The sequence below is a fragment of the Phoxinus phoxinus genome, assembly GCF_949152265.1.
Source record: "Phoxinus phoxinus genome assembly, chromosome: 19".
In the NCBI taxonomy this organism is placed as follows: domain Eukaryota; kingdom Metazoa; phylum Chordata; class Actinopteri; order Cypriniformes; family Leuciscidae; genus Phoxinus; species Phoxinus phoxinus.
This window is the reverse complement of record NC_136894.1, coordinates 20,285,098-20,306,976: the sequence shown is the minus strand read 5'-3', so window position 1 is coordinate 20,306,976 and position 21,879 is coordinate 20,285,098. Positions and strand designations below refer to the sequence as shown.

Sequence of the window (21,879 nt, the reverse complement as noted above, 5' to 3'; positions counted from 1 at the left end):
ATGACAATTTGTCAGGCGGACAGACATTTTTTGGTCTTTTGGGGTATGTTGATGGTGATATTTGACAGCAAAAAGGCAGAAATCCCCAGAATCTTTTTCTGCTAGTTTCCCCTATGTGTCAGGATACACCATGCAAAATTTTAGGGTTATATGACCATTTATGTAGCTGCAGTACCTTAATATTCACAATTACATAATTCCGTCAAAAGCTTTTCCCAAAAAGGGAGTTTTTGGGCCCCTGAGACCAAACGGGGCCGAGTTGGGGGTGGTCATTATCAACTTGTGATGGCCCAAGGTATAAGATAATAGGAAATAATAGTGAAAAAAAGGTAGCAAAAAACATCCTGAGGAGTGGACCTGGCTTCCGGCCTATGTCTAGTGTCTGCCTGTTCGTCGGTGTGTAGTTCTGTTTTTTAGAAGGAGTCTATGAATTTGTCAAACGTGCCCGCAGAGTACTTCGACCTGAAAGAAGTTTAAGGTGTTTCTCTCCCTTTTCATCGTCCCTATGACTGCCTAAGGGCAAGCTTTACTCACTTTCTGTTCCAGAAAGGGAGGCCATGGATAAATATATTTCTGATTCTCTAGCCTCCAGATTCATCCGCCTTTCCTCTTCTCCAGCGGGGGTGGGGTTATTTTTTGTTGAGAAGAAGGATGGCTCTCTGTGACCGTGTATTGATTACCGAGGGTTGAACAACATCACGGTAAAGAATACTTATCCTTTGACGCTAATGTCTTCAGTCTTCGAGCGGTTGCAGGGATCCTCCGTCTTCACAAAACTGGATTTACGTAATACCTATCACTTGGTTCGCATCAGGAAGGGGGATGAATGGAAGTCCGCGTTCAACACCCCCAGGGGCCATTTTGAACATTCGGTTATGCCGTTTGGGCTATCCAACTCCCCAGCGGTTTTCCAGGCACTCGTCAATGACGTGTTGAGAGATAAGGTAGACCAGTTCATATATGTCTACCTGGATGACATATTGATTTATTTTCTTGTTCTCTCCAGGAACACGTTCAGCACGTCAGGCGAGTGCTTCAGAGGTTGCTAGAGAATGGGCTTTTTGTTAAGTGGAGAAATGCGCTTTTCATGCACAGTCTGTTCTGTTTCCTAGGTTACATAATCTCTTCTGAGGGAGTGCGTATGGATCCTGATAAGGTTAAGGCTGTGATAGATTGGCCAAGTCTAGACTCCCGTAAGGTCCTACAGAGGTTTCTGGGGTTCGCCAACTTCTATCTGCGTTTCATACGCAACTTCAGCCAACTAGCCGCGCCTCTGACCGCCTTGACCTCCCCCAGAACGACGTTCAGGTGGTCCGATACAGCCGAGGCTGTATTCGCCAGCCTCAAGAGCCACTTTGTTTCGGCCCCCATCTTAATCGCCCCTGATCCTTCACGTCAGTTCGTGGTGGAGGTCGACGCGTCAGAGGTGGGGGTAGGTGCAGTTCTCTCCCAACACTCTTCCACAGACGACAAGATGCACCCTTGCGCGTTTTTATCCCACCGTTTATCACCTGCTGAATGTAACTATGACATTGGTAACAGAGTTGTTAGCAGTCAAGTTGGTGTTGGAGGAGTGGCGCCATTGGTTAGAAGGGTCGGGGGTCCCTTTTATCGTTTGGACAAATCACAAGAACCTCAAATATATTAGATCTGCCAAAAGACTCAACTCCAGACAGGCTCGGTGGGCCCTTTTTTTTCTCGGACGTTTAGATTTTGCCCTCTCGTACCGCACGGGTTCCAAGAACATTAAACCCGATTCTTTATCTCGTATTTTTGATCCATCTGAACGCCTGTCTACTCCCGAGTGCATTTTACCCGTTTTCTCCACACTCACATCGGAGGTCGAATCGAAGGTCAAAGCAGCCTTAGAAGAGGTAACGCCTCCGCCTGGTTGTCCACCGAGTCGATTGTTTGTACTGGAGGAGTTACGGTCCGAAGTTATTCGACTCTGTCATTGCTCCAACGTGGCTTGTCATCCAGGAGTAAATCGCACCAGCCGTTTAGTAAAGCAACGATTCTGGTGGCCATTAGTGGCTCGCAACATTCACAGTTTTGTTTTGGCTTGCTCGATTTTTGCCACTGGTAAGTGCCATGACCAAAATTAACATGTGAAATTTCTTTGTAGCAACCATTTCAATCCCTTGTGTAATGCAGCTCACATCACCGAACGCGTCATTGATTGATGATGTAAAACTCCGGACAAGTTTCCTTGCGTGCGTCCATTTTTAACACGTCTTGACTGTTGTACAGTCTGACATTGATGACAGCTGAGATCTTACAGTGTGACATGGCTTACAGCGAGGATCATGTTCACACAGTCTGACAAGCAACAATTGTAAAGGACGATTATAAATCGCAATGTGCACTCGGCTTTAGGAAGTAAAGTGCATAAGATTGACAAATGCAAGTGATTGAGTTGGATGGTATTATGGCAGTTACACATAACCTTGTAAAAAAATATATAAAAAGTGTTTTTCTGCACTTATAAGTTGAAGAACCTTTTTATTTATTTAAACAAATAAACGGAATGATTATTTGTTGTTAACTGACATCAGCTATGCAAAATGTAATGCAAATTAGAAAATCATAAACTGACAATACACACTAATGCCAAGGTTCTGCTTGCTTACATTCTTCTTGGACATGAGTCCGGTGATGTCTTCCACTGGTTGTGCTGAACAAAGGAGCTGAATTCCATTTCAACAGCCAGCCTTGAACACAAAGACTGAAGAAAGCTAAACTCCTGTTGGACTGAGAAGGTTCTTGTCTGGAACACACAGAGGAAAGAAGCCTTGAATGTAAATATTCTGAAGTCTGTGCAGAAGATACAGATAATCTGAAACACGCAGATGGAGTATCTCTAAAGAAAAGGTTCTGAAGTTGGTGCAGAAGGTCCTGAAAATTAGATGGCACTCTTTCCAAACTTTCTTGCAGAACTTCCTTGTTTCTCTTTAAGAGCATCAAAGTTACACTATAGCAACAACTTAGTCAGTTATTAATTGGTTGGGTACTTTTACAACAACAAAGTTAGTTTGTCTCAAGAGAACCCTCGGAGAAGGAGGGATTTGCTAATTGGTGCCTTTACCCATCACAGTTAGAACAGCATTATTAAGGTTTTTCCTATACATAATTTGATCAATGGAATGGTGATGTCATCATTCTTCCCCTCCACAAATGATACCTGGCAATTATCTTTCCAGGCTTATCTCCTAGCCCAGGGGTGTCCAATCATGCTCCTAGAGGGCCACAGTCATGCAGGGTTCAGCCCCAACCCCAATCAAACACACCTGAACCAAAATCTTATAGGCATACTATAGAAACTTCCAGACAATTGAGCGTTCGCAAAGAACCACCCCCTTTAGTTACTGTTGCAATGTCCGACAAGCTACGCCGCTCTCACGCCACACCATGTTCTCACGCAGTGAAAAACACATCGCGGAGCAGAGAGGACACTGACAACATGCTGACACAGGACAGACCAGGTTACTTTTGATATTAAACAAAGACTCACCTTTTAAATTTGGTAATTTTTTCAAAAGAAATTTAAACAATAAATACCGTTTTGTGGCTCTTTAATGTGAGCCTCAGTTAAAGCTGCTCGTGAACCGATCATCTCTATTTATAGCATCAAATAAACATGAATGAACATAAGAAGGAATGTTGTTTTAACCGCAGAAAGGCATCAGTACACTCAGTTTTTCAAGTTCAAATCCTCCCATTTTAATCTACTAACTCTCCTGATTGCTTTGTTGGACAAAATGGCGGATGGCGAAGTATGATTGGTCAGATCACCTGTCAATCAAGCTCCCTGCGAAGGGCCAATTGTGTTAAGAAAAGTTGGAGTTAAACTCTGCAGGACAGTGGCCCTCCAGGACAGAGTTTAGCCCAACTGGTTGTTTGTTTGTGGAAATCCTTTGGAGGTGTGAGTTGAGAGTCCTATCAAACTATGTCCTTTTCATTACAGCAGAATAAAGGGGCTCCCATGGGGATGAGCCGCGCTAACAGAGCAATTGCATAAGATGTTGTATCTGCTAAGTCAGAATAAAATCAAATGTAGCAATTTATTTTTATTAGAGCCAGAAGGAGAAATCCTTTTAGGTTTAATAGTTTTGCATTGTGAATGGATGCATTTTCGTTTTAAAGTCTGTGTTTCTATTTGAACTAGCTTGTATTTTTGTAAGGAGTTTCATCAAACTCTAACATCATCTGAGTTTCAAGATAATTTTGCAGTAAAAACGTATGAGCTATTGGAGTTCATTACTCTTTGACTGCTATATTTTTAATATTCAAATATCTCTGTATATTCTATACAAAATATATATTTTTATACAAAGAAATATTTATTTCCAAGCTAAAATTAACATTTTGTAGATTCTGCAAGGGTCACATCTCAGAAATCTGTTCACATTTTCATTGATTTCATATTCAATTTCATTCAATGTCACAAACGCTCTTATTTAAAAATGTAATTAAGAATTGCATAGCCGACTTTCGACAAATGACAACACTGTTGACAAAAAAATTAAACATTTATTCTGAAAGTTAACTTAAACTGTAAAAACAGTAAAGCACACTGGTATGCAGCTTAAGTCACTTACAAAATGTACAAACTGGAGATGCATCATGGTACTAAATGTGAAATATTGAACAAAATCAGTTTTAGCTAAAAATGTACTTCAATGGTCAAGACTTCAGACAATATACTTTTGTTAAACTATCCATTAACCTCCATTTAATTAAAAACAGTTAAAATAGCATAAAACAATACACATAACACTGCTATGATATCAATACATATGGCAAAATGTTTTTTACAGTACTCATCTGTATAGCACACTTTTAAATGCATTATAATCAAATTGTGCTTAAAAATATCAAACCCTTTTAGAGAAATTCTAAAACTGTTAAAGTGAATTCTATGAATAGAACACCTTGTTAAAGCAAGGTTATCTTCAAGCATGAAATAACAGTAAAATATCCTAACACAGACAATTAATATTAATTAAATATTCAGAGACAAATCCCTTTATGATAAACAAGCAATGTTGGGACTGAGGATTGAAGGATGGGAAATGAGAGGTAATGTATCCAGCAAATGCAACAGCACTTCCATGAGTTTCCTTTCATATTTCCTTTATGTATATCCCTTTTTTCTCCTTCCCTCATTTTCTCCTTTCTCATTGCACTTCCAATGTGCATTTTTAGACAAAGACAGAGCAAAATAACTTAACTCCAATAACTTAAATGCAAGGCATGAATGTTACTGCAGCAGCACATTCCACATAAAACACATTACATAAATATAAAGAGGAATTAAAATAAAAAAAACTACACACATTGAAAAATAGTGATTAAGATCCAAACCCTTTAGCAAAATGAGACATCAGGCACTGATGGTTATTCCTTATATTTAGGCTTTACCTTTCTACGCGTATATTTTAACATTAAAACTGAGTTTGTGTCTCTATTGTAGAGACATTCAATGGGCACAGTAACAGAAATGTATGTTCTGATGCAAAGCATTAGCATACTGTAACAAAATGTGCAAGACTGTATGTATGAATTAATAATAGAGAATGATCTGTAGTGATCATGTGTAGATCTTTGTGTCAGTATCTATGTAAGCCATTTCTCAATGCAGGTTTTATACACCGTTTCATTGGAGTGCCAGAAGACATGTGCAATGCCTGCCATCGAACAAAGAACCAGATCTCCTCGGGCATACAGCGTCTTCAGCCCAAATAAGTCCATTAAAAACACCTGGAAAACATGCCAGAATCATGAGGAAAAGCTGATAAATATGACCTAAGCTACGGGTACAAGAAGCAGTTCTATATTGTGAATACAGGCATGGATAAGTAAGGGATAATCCACAGCTAGCTGTGCATTAAACAATTTTAATGCACGATGTTGAGGCAAAGAACCAACTGAGTGCATCCAAAACATTTAATGCATAGCAAGCCATGGGTTGTCCTGCTTATATCAGGGTCATTTGCCAGCATTGGCAACTTCAAGCAACTTTATTTTTGCAGCACAATATTTGACGAGAAGGCTAAAAATGATGGTTATTTTCATCAGTTACTGCACGTTAGATCTAGCATTCTGCTCACTTTAATTCAGACACAGAGATAATTGTTTCAGGAACTACAGTGCATTCAGAAAGTATTTAGAGAAGGGGTGCCCAATCCTGCCGATGGACTGTCCTGCACAGTTCATCTCTAACCCTAATCACACACACCTGAAGCAGCCAATTAAAGCCTTCAGGATCACTTCAAAATTAAAGGCAGGTGTGTTTGATTAGGGTTGGAGACAAAGGCTGCGTTTACACTTGGCATTAACATGCGACCTGTATCTGGATGTTGTCCACATACACATTGAAAAGACAATTGTAAACGCGCCTCTGATCGGAATGTTATCCGATCAGCGTGTCCAGTTTCGGAGGTAGTCGATGACGCATTGTGATCGGATCTCAGTGCAATGTAAACGCAATCCAGCCATCCTGTCTGCATTCACAGGTGGACGTCATATAAATCCCCGCCCAGTCTCCCCACGTGCTGTCAGAAACGCAGTTTAGACAATACATTTCATTTATTTGAACCTTACAATAAACGTCCATATTCGAAACAGTTTATTTAGACTTACATGATATTATGTGTGTCATTTTTCATTTTAATTGTGCAACATTATCTGAACGAGGTGATCGCCTGTACACTCACAGCTGTGATCATGAGATCTTAATGAAGAGCGTGCGCCGCTTTGCCAGAGTAATAATAGGAATAAACTTTTAATTTTTGTATGTTTTAAATGTTGAATGTTTTTATTGTTTCAGCATGTTTATTAATCTCCCATGGGCCATTTATGTTAATATAGTCATTGGATGCTATAACCTTAAACCCCGATGATCGATGATGTGACTTAACCATATGGTTATTTTTGTATGATCATGATCATGATCATGATGAATGATTTAAGGATGGAGATTGCACAGGAAAGTAAAGTGAGTGAGCGAAAGCAATTGGGACATTGCTTAATTTGTATAATCTTTACTCTTGTTGGTGTCGTGCTACAGACCTAATTTAAATATTATGCAGGAAACAGAAATCCGATCGGTTATCCAGATACAGAGGCTACTTAATATGAACAAATGTAAACGCACGGTGTCCTGATTGGCTAATGATCCGATCTGCTTGATCGGATCATGGTGATCGCATGTTAATGCCAAGTGTAAACGCAGCCAAACTGTGCAGGACAGTCGATCGGCAGGAGCAGGATTGGGCACCCCTGATTTAGAGATTCTCATGCCTTAAGCTAAAATGCTTTGTTTTCCCTCACAATCTACAGGTCATACCTGATAATGACAAAGCGTCTTTGTCATTATTGTCCTGTTAGAAAATGAACCTTCACCCAATATGAGGTGTGTTTTTTTGAGGAGAATTATGGTTCTTTCAAATCATGGTTTTAAACATTAACCTATTCAGGTTAATGTTTAAAACCATGATTTGAAAGAACCATAATTTAAATGAATGTAAGACAGACAGACAGATATACATACATACATACATACATATCAACAATGTTGTCAGAGGACATAACACTCCAGAATAAAAAAAAAAAAAGGCTAAGTAATATTTATTATACTTACTTTCTGGTCTTTCATCTCAACGACCGTCTCATTATCATCATAGAAACCAAACTGACTAAAAAAAACAAGAAAATGAGACATCATAAAAATCCTTTGAGAAAAAGTATAAAATGACCATCATGTTTCAAGCTTATGAAAATCTGAGTTATAAGATACAAGATTGACAAGTGATTTAAGAAACCTTGACTGCCATGGTGTGATGACCCCATCATCAGGACCACCAATCAGCACCAGCTTCTTAATTCGCAGAAAATTTTGTTTCCAAGCTGTGCAAGGAGAATATTACATCACAAACCAGTAATAAACACTGCAAACAATAAAAGCAATTGAAAAAAAATAAACAAGCTATGGCACTCAAAACCACAGAAATCACAATTACCATCCTCTTACTGAAGATGTACTCTTTAAAAAGCTGGAACTGTGATCCGGTGTCTTACCAGTAGAGTTGGGATTTGGCCTTTCATTGTTCAGTAATGCCAGATATTCACTGCTGTTGATGTACAAGTCTCTGTGATGAGGGTCTGAAAAAAAACCCCTGAAACATCAACGTATGGTCTTAAAGAGATACTAGAATGATTCAACATAATATCTTTGCTGTAATAATAAATAACCACTCAGTGAATGATCAGGGCATTGCTAGTTACCATGTTGTTCTGAGTGTTTTTAGTGCGAGGCTATTAGGTTGTTCTGGGTGGTTGCTTACTGGCCCAAGTCAAAAGATCCCACTCATTGTCTCTGTGATATTCTAGATTCTAGATATGCCTCTGGCCCCTAGTCCACTAAAAATAAAATAAAATAAAATCTATCATCAATTACTCATCCTCATGTCATTCTAAGCATGCTTGACTTCAGGCATTTAAAGTCTCCCTGTAGTCAATAATTGTATCCCTTAAAACTCATCTTTGATCACCAAAATGCATATTTAAGCGTTTTTTCCTTAAAAAAAACAAAAAAACTTCATGCCTTAAAATAGATTGAATGTACTGTAACTCTACACTATTGCCTCATTTAGTATACGTGGCTCTATGAATATGTAAATTAGCCCTGCCTCGATTCACTCACACCAGCTCAGAGATCCACTCTAGGATCACACATTGACGTGATTGGTTACAAGGTAGTTTGTGACGTCAGAAACACCAGCGATTTCAAACCGCATTTTTGTGAATGTCTTTGATTCACGGCAGTTTTAAGGAGAATATACTCGGCAATGGTGTTCCCTTATGGGTAACACTTTACTTGAAGGGGTGTGCATAAGACTGACATGACACCTTCAAATCATGACAAGACACATGTCATGAATATGAAGGAGGTTTTATGCATGTCTATAACAACTGTCATTAAGTGTCATTCGCTCAATTATGACATTTTTATTGCAAATATGACATTGTTTAAGATGTCTCTGTTATGACAACTTGACATAAACCAATACATCATAACCTGTCAGTGTCACTGACAAGAAATTAGAAACAGAAGTCTGTAAGAAATCACTTAGCTTTAAGGGTTAACATTACATTAAACTGTTGTGTGATTGGTTTTTACATTTTTTAAATGAGAAATTCAATTTGTACCACTGTAGTTGAGGTCAAGTAAAATATTCATGACAGTTATAATGGCCTCATCACAGCCAATGTCAAAACCAATCACATGACAGTTTAATGTAATGTTAACCCATAAAGCTAAGTAGTTTCTTAAGTTTGATAATTAATCTTATTGATATGACAGTGCTTATTGTAAATTTTTAGATATCTTCATTTCCTCGTATAATAAACACTGCCCTGTGAAAGAACATTTTATAAAGGAAAAACATAAGAAAAGCCTCTGGATTACGAAAGGAATAATTAATGCCTGTAAAAAGAAAAACAACCTCTATAAATTGTTTATTAAAGTAAAAACTAAAGAAGCAGAACAAAGATATAAGAAGTACAAAAATAAATTAACTGACATTATAAGAACAAGTAAACAGTTATATTATCAAAAAAAACTATATGAACATAAAAACAATATAAAAGGAACTTGGGATGTTTTAAATAGCCTAATCAAACAAGGATCCTCAAAGTTGACATATCCTGATCACTTTATTGATGAAAACGGTGAAGATTACAATATGAGTAATGTAGCAAATAAGTTCAACAATTTTTTTGTAAATGTTGGCTCTAAGTTGGCTGCTGATATTCCAGGAAGTGGGGTCGAAAAATCAACTATTGAACGGAATCCCTTGTCATTTTTCCTCTCAGCTACAAATGAGCAGGAGGTGACAAACACTGTGTGGAAATGTAAAAGTAAGTCCTCCACTGACTGTCATGATATCAGCATGACATTGATTAAAAAAGTTATATTAAATATTGCAAAACCCTTAACTTATATTTGTAATTTGTCATTCCAGACTGGCTGTTTTCCAAGTAAAATGAAAATTGCTAAAGTAATTCCACTTTTCAAAAATGATAATAAACACGCTTTTACTAATTACAGACCAATCTCTCTCTTGCCCCAATTTTCAAAAATTTTAGAGAAACTCTTCAATTCTCGACTTGAAGAATTTCTCGAAAAACATCATGTAATTAATGATGGTCAGTATGGCTTTAGGTCAAAAAGAACTACCTCAATGGCAATAACTGAAGCTATTGAAGAAGTCACTAACGCATTGGAGCAAAAGAAGTATGCAGTTGGTATCTTTATTGATCTAAAAAAAGCCTTTGACACTATTGATCACTCAATTCTATTAAAAAAGATGGAAAGGTATGGAATTAGAGGGCTGGCTGGAGATTGGTTAAAAAGTTACTTAACAAGAAGGTCACAGTTTGTTAAAATGGGTCAGTATTTATCAGATACTCTTGGCATTCTTTGTGGTGTCCCCCAGGGGTCAGTATTGGGGCCAAAACTGTTCAATGTGTATATAAATGATATGTTTGATGCATCCAAGGTACTTAAATTAATTTTATTTGCAGACGACACAAATATATTTTACAGTAGTGACGAGTATAATGAGCTCGTAAACACGGTAAACAGGGAACTAAAGATAATAAAAATGTGGATGGATGCAAATAAATTATCCCTGAATATAAATAAAACTAAGGTAATGATGTTTGGTAATTGTAAAAAAATGTATGAACAGAGAATAAGTATTGATGGTATCCAAATTGAAATAGTGAATGAGAATAAATTTTTAGGAGTAATAATTGATAGTAAATTGTCATGGAAACCCCATGTCAGATATATAAAAACAAAAATCTCTAAAAGCCTATCAATTATAAATAAAGCAAAATTATACCTTGATGGAAATGCACTCCGTACTTTATATTGCACTCTGGTATTACCGTATTCTACTTATTGTGTTGAAGTGTGGGGAAATACTTATCAGAACACAACAAACCCTTTGATTATATTGCAGAAAAGAGCTGTGAGAATCATTCACAAGGTTGGTTTTATAGAACATACTCACAATCTGTTTACGCAGTCAAAGATGATCTTGTACAATATAATACTTCAATAGTCTTATACAAAGCATTTAAGAAATTATTACCCCCTAACTTACAACGTTTTTTTAAAACTTCAGTACAAACTCATAATTTGAGAGGTTTTGGACATTTTTCAATACCGAGAGCCCAAACCACACGTAAATGTCACTGTGTGTCTGTATGTGGAGTGAAACTCTGGAACAAACTGGACTTGCTACTAAAGCAATGCCAAACTATTCATAAATTCAAACTGTTATATAAACATTGGGTCTGGTTAAAATATAGAGATGAGGGTCTTTAATTTAGATTGCTGTTGTATTCTGTCTCATAGTGTGAATATGTGTTCAGTGTTTCCCTACCATCGTTGGTATATTGTCCATTACATTTGTTGGTATTGTTTATTTCTATTGCATTGTTGTTATCTGTCTCATAGTGTTAACGTGTTCAGTGTCTCTTACCATCGTTGGTATATTGTCTATTACCACTGTTGGTATATTGTCTATTACCACTGTTGGTATATTGTCTATTACCATTGTTGGTATATTGTCTATTATCATCGTTGGATATTGTCCGTTAACTATGGTTTGGATTGTACTCCTATTACATTGTTGGTAACAACTGCTGTTATAAAAAACTAATCTGTTATTGTGGTAACGCCACCGTGATATATTATTTGTAAATAATCTGAGAGCACAGTAAATATGAAGCCTAAATATCAATTACAAATGGTGACGCTGGGGTGGGATTAAATAAGTTGTCTTCTTCCCACTCCCTTTCAGGCAGAATTTGATTGTTATATTTGAATACTATATATTATTTTGTTTTTTTATTGCTTATTGTTTTTTTGATATGATTTTTACCATATTGTCTACCTTTATTTTTATTTTTTTTGTGCTATTGCCCGGAAAAAACGATTAATAAAAAATAAAAAAAATAAAAAAATCTGCTATGTCATGTTTATGACATATTTATGACAGGCTATGGCTAATCATAACATGTCAGTGTCTTGGTAATGACAACTTGACATTACCAAAACACTGACATGTTATGATGTATTGGGTTATGTCAAGTTGTCATAAAGACAGCTCAAACAATGTCATATTTGCATAAAAAATGTCATAATTGAGCAAAGGACACTTAATGACAGTTGTCATAAACATGCATAAAACCTTCTTCATATTAATCGTGACATGATTATGAAGGTGTCATGTCAGTCTTATGCACACCCCTTCAAGTAAAGTGTTACCGATATGGTATGCCATTTTGCATAATTTCAAAACTGTTTCAATCTTTCTTGTAGCTCAAACTGTTTAGCTCAAAAATATCAAAGCTTTTATCGCTCTGGATAAAAGCGTCTTGCCAAATGCATAAATGTAAATGTAAATCTAGGAAATAAAACTGCCACTTTTTGCAATACTTGACACACTTTAGTCAACAAATAATCAACCATCTACATAACTTTTCAGTGCATGTTTTTTTCTTCTTCTTGTAACAGCAAACAACGTTTTAAGTAAACCTTTTAACACTTAAAGAAAAAAAAAAAGTACAATTGTTGTGCAAAAGTCTCTAGAGCAGGGGTCGACAGCCTATGGCACCATTTCATTTAGATAAAGTACCTTGCACCTGCACTATGTAACTTTTGGTGCTCTAGCGATTAATAAACAAAACTGTATGCATCTTGCGATAGAACATTTCAGCCGGAGCTTCTTCTCTCTGTTTATATGACGAGTCACACAGGGTACTATGGCTAAATCAGAATATTAAAACTTATTATAGGCTACCATAGTGATTCAGGATAAGACAATAACACGGTTTGGAAGAAGGATTCATGATGTACTCGCTTATTATATACATTTTACGTTTTTAAGTTAGGAGCTATAAATACTATTAAAGTGTGTGAATTAACCCCTTAAGCGGCACCACCCTTTTTTTAAATAGACATGAAAATGCACATTCCGAACTTAAATGGTTCGAATTCAAGAATGCTTTGCAATATAGATGTAAGATTGGTCTTGTTTTAAAGAAGACATTTGGCAGATTTTGGTAGAAGTGAATTAAGGAAGTTAAACAGAAACAAAGTTATAGAAGTTTGAGTTTATGAAAATGTACAATGTTACAATTTGTATTATTCATATTTTATATAAAATATATATTTTCAAAACCTGGTGGACTCTAAAAATGCAAAAAAATCAAAGCCAAAAATCTGAACAAGTTGCGTTACAAATTTTAGGTTGATATCTCAAAAAGTACGCTTTTAGTAAGATTTTGTTTGGGCGCAGTACCAAACTAGTTGACATTACTGCCCATATAAGGGCGCTTCCGTTTCCATATGTTGTTTGAGTGAACTGAACCATTATTTTTACAATTTTCATACAATTTATGAAGTAGACATCCCATTCAGAAGTATAGGATGGTTTGGCAAAAGTTTGGCAGATTTTAAAATGAATTCAACCTCTAAGAAACACAAAAAGAACACGTATGTGCATTATCCCGCTGCCACATCGCAAATGGTGAATCTATTCTTTTTTTTTCTTTATATTTAAAACATTTTCAGACCTTTTTTTCTAAAAGAATTGAATGGATGCTATCTTTTGAACTCTTGGCATGAAAACAAACTGAGGTTTCTACCATTCTTTCATGATTTTTCATGTTCATCACTATTTCAAAATAAAGGTCTGAACACGCCTTAGGAGTATGAAAATACTCTTGTTGCAAATAGATAAATTACTCTGTAATTTATTTTGAAAATCAGTAAACTAGATATGTAAAAATATAATATGTACCGGTAAATATGTAAACTAGAGATTGTATGCTTTCAAATGATATATAGTTTGTCAAGATCAGTTTAGGTTTAGTATAGGATATTACTGTTTTAAATATGTAGTTGGCCGATGCCAATATAAGGGGTTAAACTGCGCAAATCTATGAAAGCACATAGCTCTGTCAAACCATAAGCGGGATCGCTGCTTATCACGACCCGCTGAAAACAGGACACAGCCGACGTATCACACAAGTTAATTCTGTTTCACTGACAGCTTACAGTTTGTTCTGTTGTATTTGTTGCATTTAGCTTTGAGAATTAGAAGAGAATAAGTTAATAAGTTAATGCTATACATTTCTGAGGTATTCAATAGAGTCCTATTCAACATTCCACACACATCAAAATAACAGTGATGTGCAAACTGTTCACACGTAGTGGGGTTCAATAGGGTCACATTGGAAATCTGGCACAGTTATTAACTAGGAAACAAAAAAAATGGCACTCATGACAAAAAGATTGCCAATCCCCGATCTTAATTTTTTCAGCTTTTTAGCAATGAAACCATGTTCCTGAAGTTACGCGTTACCCATAATATTGCAATAATTAATATTAATACTGGTTTATAGAATAACCAGAAAATGTCATATTCTTGTGGGCTACACAAGCAGACAAACGGTTGAGAACTGTTTGTGAATTAGTTTGTGCATTTTTATGCATTAGAAAATCAAACTGGAAATATATTATACAGAAAGCTACCAAAGTACATTCATTCAGTGAGCGTGCACTAAAACTCCAGCACTTTCAGCAGATTTCTTCTTCAAAAGTGACTATTTATATATACTTCAAACACATCTGATTGGCCATTGCATTCATATGCTCAACAGAAATGTGTGATTAGTTGTAATGCTCAACGCTGCAAAATGACAAGTAAAAATTATTATTTTGATTCTTTGAAAAATAATTATAGGACTAATGTTGACAGTCCTAACCGATTTACTTTTATTGTGCATGGGCTTTTTTTTCTTTTTTCTACGCCCCCGTTATTTCTGACCCTGATCTGCACTGATATCATACATGGCCTCGTTACAATACAATTGATGGATAATATCCATCATAATGACAGACAGTAAATAATATTCTTAAAAATATATTCTTTTGTGTTCCACAGAAGAAAGAAGTTCATACAAGCATGAGGATCAGAGGGTGAATAAATGATGAAAGAATTTAGTTTTTTTGGGTGAACCATCTCTTTAAATTCGACCTCAACATACGTGATTAGTGGGATCATTCATGCCCATATTTATGGGAATTCATGCCCATAAATGATGTGGGCTAGTTATGTATTGGACTTTTTACCGTTCTACTGCTCAAATCACTATGTAGGAACAATATTACAGTGATTCAAACACCGTTAATAATGTAAAATAAAGGTGAATTGTCATTAACTTATTCCTTAGCATAGATAAATCATTTGACAAGGCAATATGTAGCTTCCTCATTTTCCCACCAGTTTTGACTGATGCATGATTTGTGTGTCTATCTTCTGATTCTTCCATTCACTCACCATTCCAGTAGTTACAGATTGAGATTTTCTGGCCCACTGCAGTATAGCATACATGATACAAATTGGATTTGACAAACTGAGGGAAGAGGTACTTCAGGTAGTCTGTGTCTACAAAAAAAAAAAAAGAGCAAATATCACATATAAAACATGAGCAAAACCCAAACAATTTATCTCAAAAGAAGTCAAAAGTTCCTAATATTGAATGGTTTCACATGACACTCAATAAGTCAAAGCTTTTCAATTTAATGTTTAATCTGTAAATGTGTTCCTCAACAGAACTAAAGAAAGTGTGTTACCTCCATACTGTCCCGCCTGCGGAGAAGACAGAGATATGAAAGAGCGCACATTATGGTCTGGAAGAGTGGACAGGATTCCTCGACACACAAGGCCACCTGCAGCATATTTAGACATGCCCTTGCTTTAATGTTTATATAAGTCAAGGTGACACACAAATGAGAAAGAGTTAAAAAGAGGACAATGTTTTTAGGAAGAAATACACAACAGAACTGATTGCACAGACTCTGTAACCTTAAAAAAAAAGTCTGCTTTTACAGATAAACACAAAAGCCGTAAAACTCTGGGAAATGCGTAAAAAAAAAAAAAGGCCATATTAATTCCAAAGAAAATGTATATTTTGCTTAATCCTCTGGTGCACCTAACTTATGGGTCACTCTAGGCAGTTAAAAATGATCAAACAAGGTGTTTGGTAATTTTTTACTGCCAAGAGTATACTCATGTACTCTTGCAACTTTTTAATGATATGAATGTACTATATTTTAGTTCATTCAGTTTTTTAAAGTAATATTTTGTATTTTGATGGGATTTATATTGTACTAAATAATATTTATGCTATAAAGTTTATAGCATACTAAGTTTATCACTGTAAAGTTGCTTTGCAACAATCTATATTGTATAAAGCACTGTATAAATAAAGGTAACGATGAGTGAGTCATTCATTGACCGATTTGTTCAAATGGCTTATTCATTTAGGAAAGAAGCAAATGACCGACTTTATTTAATGGGTCAATGAATCATGAATTAAACCGATTCGTTCAATATGCGGATTCATTCAGTAACGAATCACCGCTGTGTGTTGCTCGGAGACTGTTCTGTTGTGGCTTCATTTTGAAATTTTCATTGGAGAAATAAAGAAAAAAACAAGCAATATTGTGACTAAAATGTAACTCAGAAGTCACAATGTTAACTATTGTATAAATAAATAAACATCACATTTGCAACTGTGCTGATATTTGAAAAAAAAAAAAAACATTGCTTGTGTGATATCGTAATAAATACATCATATGATATAAATATAAGACAAAAACTCATCAGGACAAAAATGCCCGTATATCTTGAATTTTGGGGGCATATAACTGCATGCATCACGCGGCGAAAGCTCCATGTCAGCTCGCACAATGTTAAAACAATAATTACGATATCATCATAGACGATACGCGTAGGGGTATGCGATATGTATCGTCTATGATGATATCGTAATTATTGTTTGATGAACTTACAATTGAACATACATTTACCCATTTTCTACTCCTTCCCTCTTTATTTCTCCTGCATGTAAATGCCACAAATTGTCAAACAGGCAAATCCACAAAGAAAAAATTATAAAAATCATTTAATGCTAATTAGTTTAAATTTGGTGTTATCTCACAAGTAAAAAATAAATAAAAAAAAATAAAAAAATATTATACTTTTTAAGGATCTGCAGAAACCCTGAGAAATTGTTAATAAAATAATGTCACAACGCAAATACGCGAAAAAAGCAGCCCAGGCATGTTTTTAAGAGATTTGACCATCCAACATACATTACAAGTTATAAAATTAAAAGTTATGTCCCAGCCATGCTTAAAATCCCAGCACAGCAACAGATGTTTGAACGGAAAGGTGTTTTTTTTTATCGCTGCATGGCGGACTGTTATTTTGTTGCAACATGTGGTGCACAATGCACATTGTGCCTAACAATGCCCCCTAGCCATACCTATATTCACAACATAGCCTATGGCCTATATTCATTTAGTGCTTAACACACTATTGTTTTGGTTATAGACAAAAATGTCGCGATAGTCGATTAATCGATTAATCGCACGATAAAAAAAAATGACCTCGATAATTTTTCTAGCCGCGATAATTTAATTTGCATACTTGTTTGTTATCCGCGACTGAATGACAACTCTCGTTTCCTTAGCGTAGGAGAAGTGAACCCTCTTGTCAGTTGCATTGTCTTTTGTGTGGGGAGGCGGCGCTTGTCAGTCACATGGACTTTGTGTGGGAAGGCGGGAGTGCTTGAGGCGACTGCCGAGAAAAGCGAAAAGACGAGACGGTTTCAAAGCCAAACGCGACAGCTTCAGTGAGGGAGCACTTCGGATTTAAACCGAATGACCGTGGTGAACCACTTAACCTGAGCGAGCCGGTATGTCGCATTTGTTGTAAAACAGTATCGACTAAAACCCAGTGTTGTGCATGAACGACGTTCATATTTTCGCCGAACGCTGAACTGAACGAATCACTTTTCATACAATGAACGTGAACGAGAGATTTTTCGAGAGAACTCATCTGATTTTTTTGTACATAGCATAGCCTATTTGTTAGGATTTTAGTAGCCTATCATAATGATTAGGCTAATAAATGCACGCACAATTATCCGTGAACTTGATTTGAACAAATGCCTTTCAACTTGTGTGTTTAAAATTCTGAATTAAATTAATGTGCAGAAATTTGTACAAATAGATATGTAGGCCTACTATAGCCTACTGTTGTAGCCATAAAAAAAGCGCGTTTCATATTTGTTAAAATATTATAATGTTATTTTTTTTTCCATTTATGTTGAAAAGTGAACAGCACGACCGAGTAAGATAGGATGCGCAATATGAGACATGGAGCGAAGCCTTTCTTTAAAGTGAATTTCGTTTTGTATAAAGTGAATTTCGTTTTGTATAAATTGTATCTTAATTTTAATCAATTTTTCATCAACCAATTACCTGTATTTAATGAATAGGCCGACAAAACAAATATAACGGAGGCGCCCGCGCGCTATTGCACGTGAACTAGAGCACATCCTAACTTAACGAAACTCAGTGTATGCCTAACACAGACATGACAAATACACCAAATACACAAAGCTTGAAATGTCTTTAAACGAAATAATTCAAAAAGAAAAAAGAAAAAGGCTACTCTCTGATTATTTAATCCATTATTAGGCTTAGCCTATTTATGTGCATTTATCTCTATAAGCGCGTTCACACGGAGATGGCGATCGTCAACTTCATCTTTGCAGCCGAGTCGACACTTTTAGAGAAAACACTTGTTTATTAATAAAAATCAATACACGCGTCACCGGATTTACAGATGCACGCACACATATTATTTCGAAATAACGAGATATTGTGTTGAAATAACATTATTATTAATAATAGCCTACATCTTTGTTAAAAGAATTTAACAAATGAACGTAAACTAGTTCATTTTTAGATATGTGAACTTAGTTCATTAAAAAAAAAAAAGAACTATGAACATGAACTAGTTCATTATCATCTGTGTGAACTGAAATTTGAGCTATAGTTGTTTTTAACTGGCACAACACTGCCGGTAACACAGTAAACATGCACATGCACCTGCACATAGATGAAAATGGTCTCAGATCGACAATATTATCGTTTATCGCGATAATTTCTTGGACAATTTATCGTCCAGCAAAATTTGTTATCGTGACAGGCCTAGTTATAGACCTTGTGAGTAGCAGATGAGGTGGATGCCATCAGCTGCATTCTGCATGATGGGATATATGGCTTCTGCAAAGCCCTCCACTTGCTTCCAGAGTGGCTGCAGGCTGGCACTGCGGTCAAACAGGTCTAGGACAGTCACATTAGTACCTGGGTGAGACTGCAACCAGATAAAACAAACACACAAATCAATTACATATGAACAGACAACAATCTGACCTCTACAACTAACTAACGCTGCCTTTACAATTGGAATTATCATAAATACGAGTTTCCTAGTTAAGGAAATAGGACATGAATGCCCTTCTCAAGTCGTATTTATTTTGTATCATTTTGATACCCAAGTTCCCGAGTTGGGCGGTCCATAAACTTTAAACATGGCAGAGGGGAGAAAGATTGCTGCTGTGACTGGTATTTTTTCCACAACAGCTACATCGTCGTGATATTAAAGTAGTGCATATATACATATTTGAATAACCATTTGAATTCAAAGTAAATACACCTTTCACATGACAGCAGACAGTGTTACAGTGCCTAGAATAAGTGAACACACCCTTAAAAGAGGAATAAAAAAATCATCTTTTTGAAATTGATCTTAATGCCTTAATTAAAAAAATGAGGAAAACTCCAACCTTTAAGAACACCATTTTTTTTGTGAATGAATAATGTATCGTAAATAAATAAATGTTCTTCCTTAAAATACAGGGTGCATAAGTCAGGACACCACTACGTATTATATATATACACATACAGAAAAAAACTATAATATTGTGAAATATTATTATAATTTTTAAAAATGGTTTCCTATTTAAATATACTTTATACTGAATTTTCAGCATTATTAACCCAGTCTTCAGTGTCACATGATCCTTCAGAAATCATTCTAATATGCTGATTTGATACTCAGTTATTATCAATGCTGTAAACAGTTGTGCTGCTTAATATATTTTGGAACCTGATACTTTTTTCAGGATTCATTGAGAAATAAAAAGTTAAAAAGGATAGCATTTATTCAAAATAAAAAAAATATTTTCTAACAATCTTGTACATTTTTGACCAGGATGAAGATGTGTACATTTTTCTTATTTAAAAAAATATATCATATGCTCGGGGCTTGAGCAGAAGATACTTGCATGACTCCTAGAAGACAAATGAAGTGCAATTTACCTTGATCTTCAAATTCAATAAGTTTACACCCCCCGGTTCGTAATGCATTCTGTTTCCTTCTGGAGCATCAGTGAATGTTTGAACCTTTTTTAATACTTGCGTATGAGTCTCTCGGTGTGAAAAGATGGATCTCAAAATCATACAGTCATTGCTGTAAAGGGTTCAAATATGCAAAATATGCTGGGAAACCTAAGAATTTGAGGGACCTGGAGGATTTTTCTAAAGAACGTTGGGCTGTTTAACTGCTCAGGACAAACAAGAAACCCATGAACATCACAAAACAAAACAGCCGTGTAACAACGCACAGTATTAAGAATCAAAGGTATGTAAACTTTTGAACGGGATAATTTTTATAAATTCAGCTATTTTTTGTCTTGTGGACTATATGTAAACATCTTGTATGTAAAATATCTAATTCAGTACAATATTTAGCCTAATATAAAATAACATGCATTTTGTATGATCCCTCTTATTTTGTTAAAATTAACATTTAGCAGATTCTGCAAAAGGTAGCCTATGTAAACTTACGTTAATTGGCACAATTATTTTGTTGATTCTCTATTTACATTCCTAAATGACAATTCATGGGTCACTGAAAACAAAAAAACAAACCACATGTGTTGTGCGCCTGCTACCACGTCTGCTAAATTAATAAATGTAAATGTTTTGTTTTGGGCATATCTTGAGTTAGGCTAACGTTATATGGTACGTTTAGCATTTATTCCAAACGATTGTTATACTATTTTATTTTTATCACTGTACCATGGTACCACCACAAAACTTTTTGTCCCATTATTTAAGTTTCTGTTATAGAGTTATTGTGTGTATATTGACTCTGAGCAAATTTACAGACTTGATACTCTTCAGCAGCTCGTAACAGTTAAAACAGAGTAACTGTCAAACGGTAACACATAACGTTAGATCACATAATGGTTTAACGTTACCAGGTTGATGAATCGGTGTAGGTTGATAAAGTCAGCAGAGGTGTCGAAGAGCCCGTGAACGATGATCACTGGTTTATACGCGACACACACACACAACACACATACAGCAACCAACGACCACACACACTTCATCATAAAAAAATATAAAATAAAACACGTTTTATATAGGTAAAATAACGTCTAAAGCCCTATAATAAAATAAAAACTTTAAAAAGCATAAGTAATTCCATTGAAAGCTCTATTTAAGTTACTGAAAACGCATTTGCGCGATATGCATTCGCATATCATATTAGTTGATCATATTTAGGCCTACATGTATCGGTTTGTGTTGCTTCCGGTTAGTGCATCAACACAAGCGTTTGCTACGTCACTTCCGGGCTCAGTTGCCTGATGCCTTCCCAGAGAAGCTGAATTCGAAATTGCATTGAGCCAATCTTTTTTTTAAAGAACAATGGACAATACAATATCCTAAAACAACAATGTCAGTAGCTATTAATGTCAGCATGAAATCAAAATTGACCCTATTTACTTTGTTAGCGGATATTACTGGTCTTGTGGTGAACAATTAATCCGTGCAAGTTAATACACATAAAAAAAAGTTTGCCGTGGTTA

The 21,879-nt window shown here is 35.8% G+C and overlaps 2 protein-coding genes across 2 annotated transcripts; one reads left to right on the top strand and one right to left on the bottom strand.

The window, feature by feature from the left end:
- Positions 1–875: 875 nt before the first annotated feature.
- On the top strand, positions 876–4,018 carry LOC306986508 (uncharacterized protein; the record flags this gene model as incomplete). The annotated part of the gene is made up of 3 exons (XM_079589817.1): positions 876–944; positions 1,007–1,432; positions 3,965–4,018. 3 exons carry the CDS (start codon positions 876–878, stop codon positions 4,016–4,018), a joined length of 549 nt encoding a protein of 182 aa, XP_079445943.1.
- A 309-nt stretch (positions 4,019–4,327) lies between these two features.
- ppt2b (palmitoyl-protein thioesterase 2b) lies at positions 4,328–21,682 on the bottom strand. Its single transcript, XM_079590030.1, has 8 exons — positions 21,268–21,682; positions 19,163–19,316; positions 15,719–15,814; positions 15,423–15,530; positions 8,080–8,163; positions 7,824–7,908; positions 7,643–7,697; positions 4,328–5,760 (listed from the first exon to the last, which is right to left on the bottom strand). The coding sequence occupies exons 1-8, from the start codon at positions 21,400–21,402 to the stop codon at positions 5,617–5,619; spliced, it is 861 nt and encodes a 286-aa protein (XP_079446156.1). The 5' UTR covers positions 21,403–21,682; the 3' UTR covers positions 4,328–5,616.
- Between the last annotated feature and the right edge of the window lie 197 nt (positions 21,683–21,879).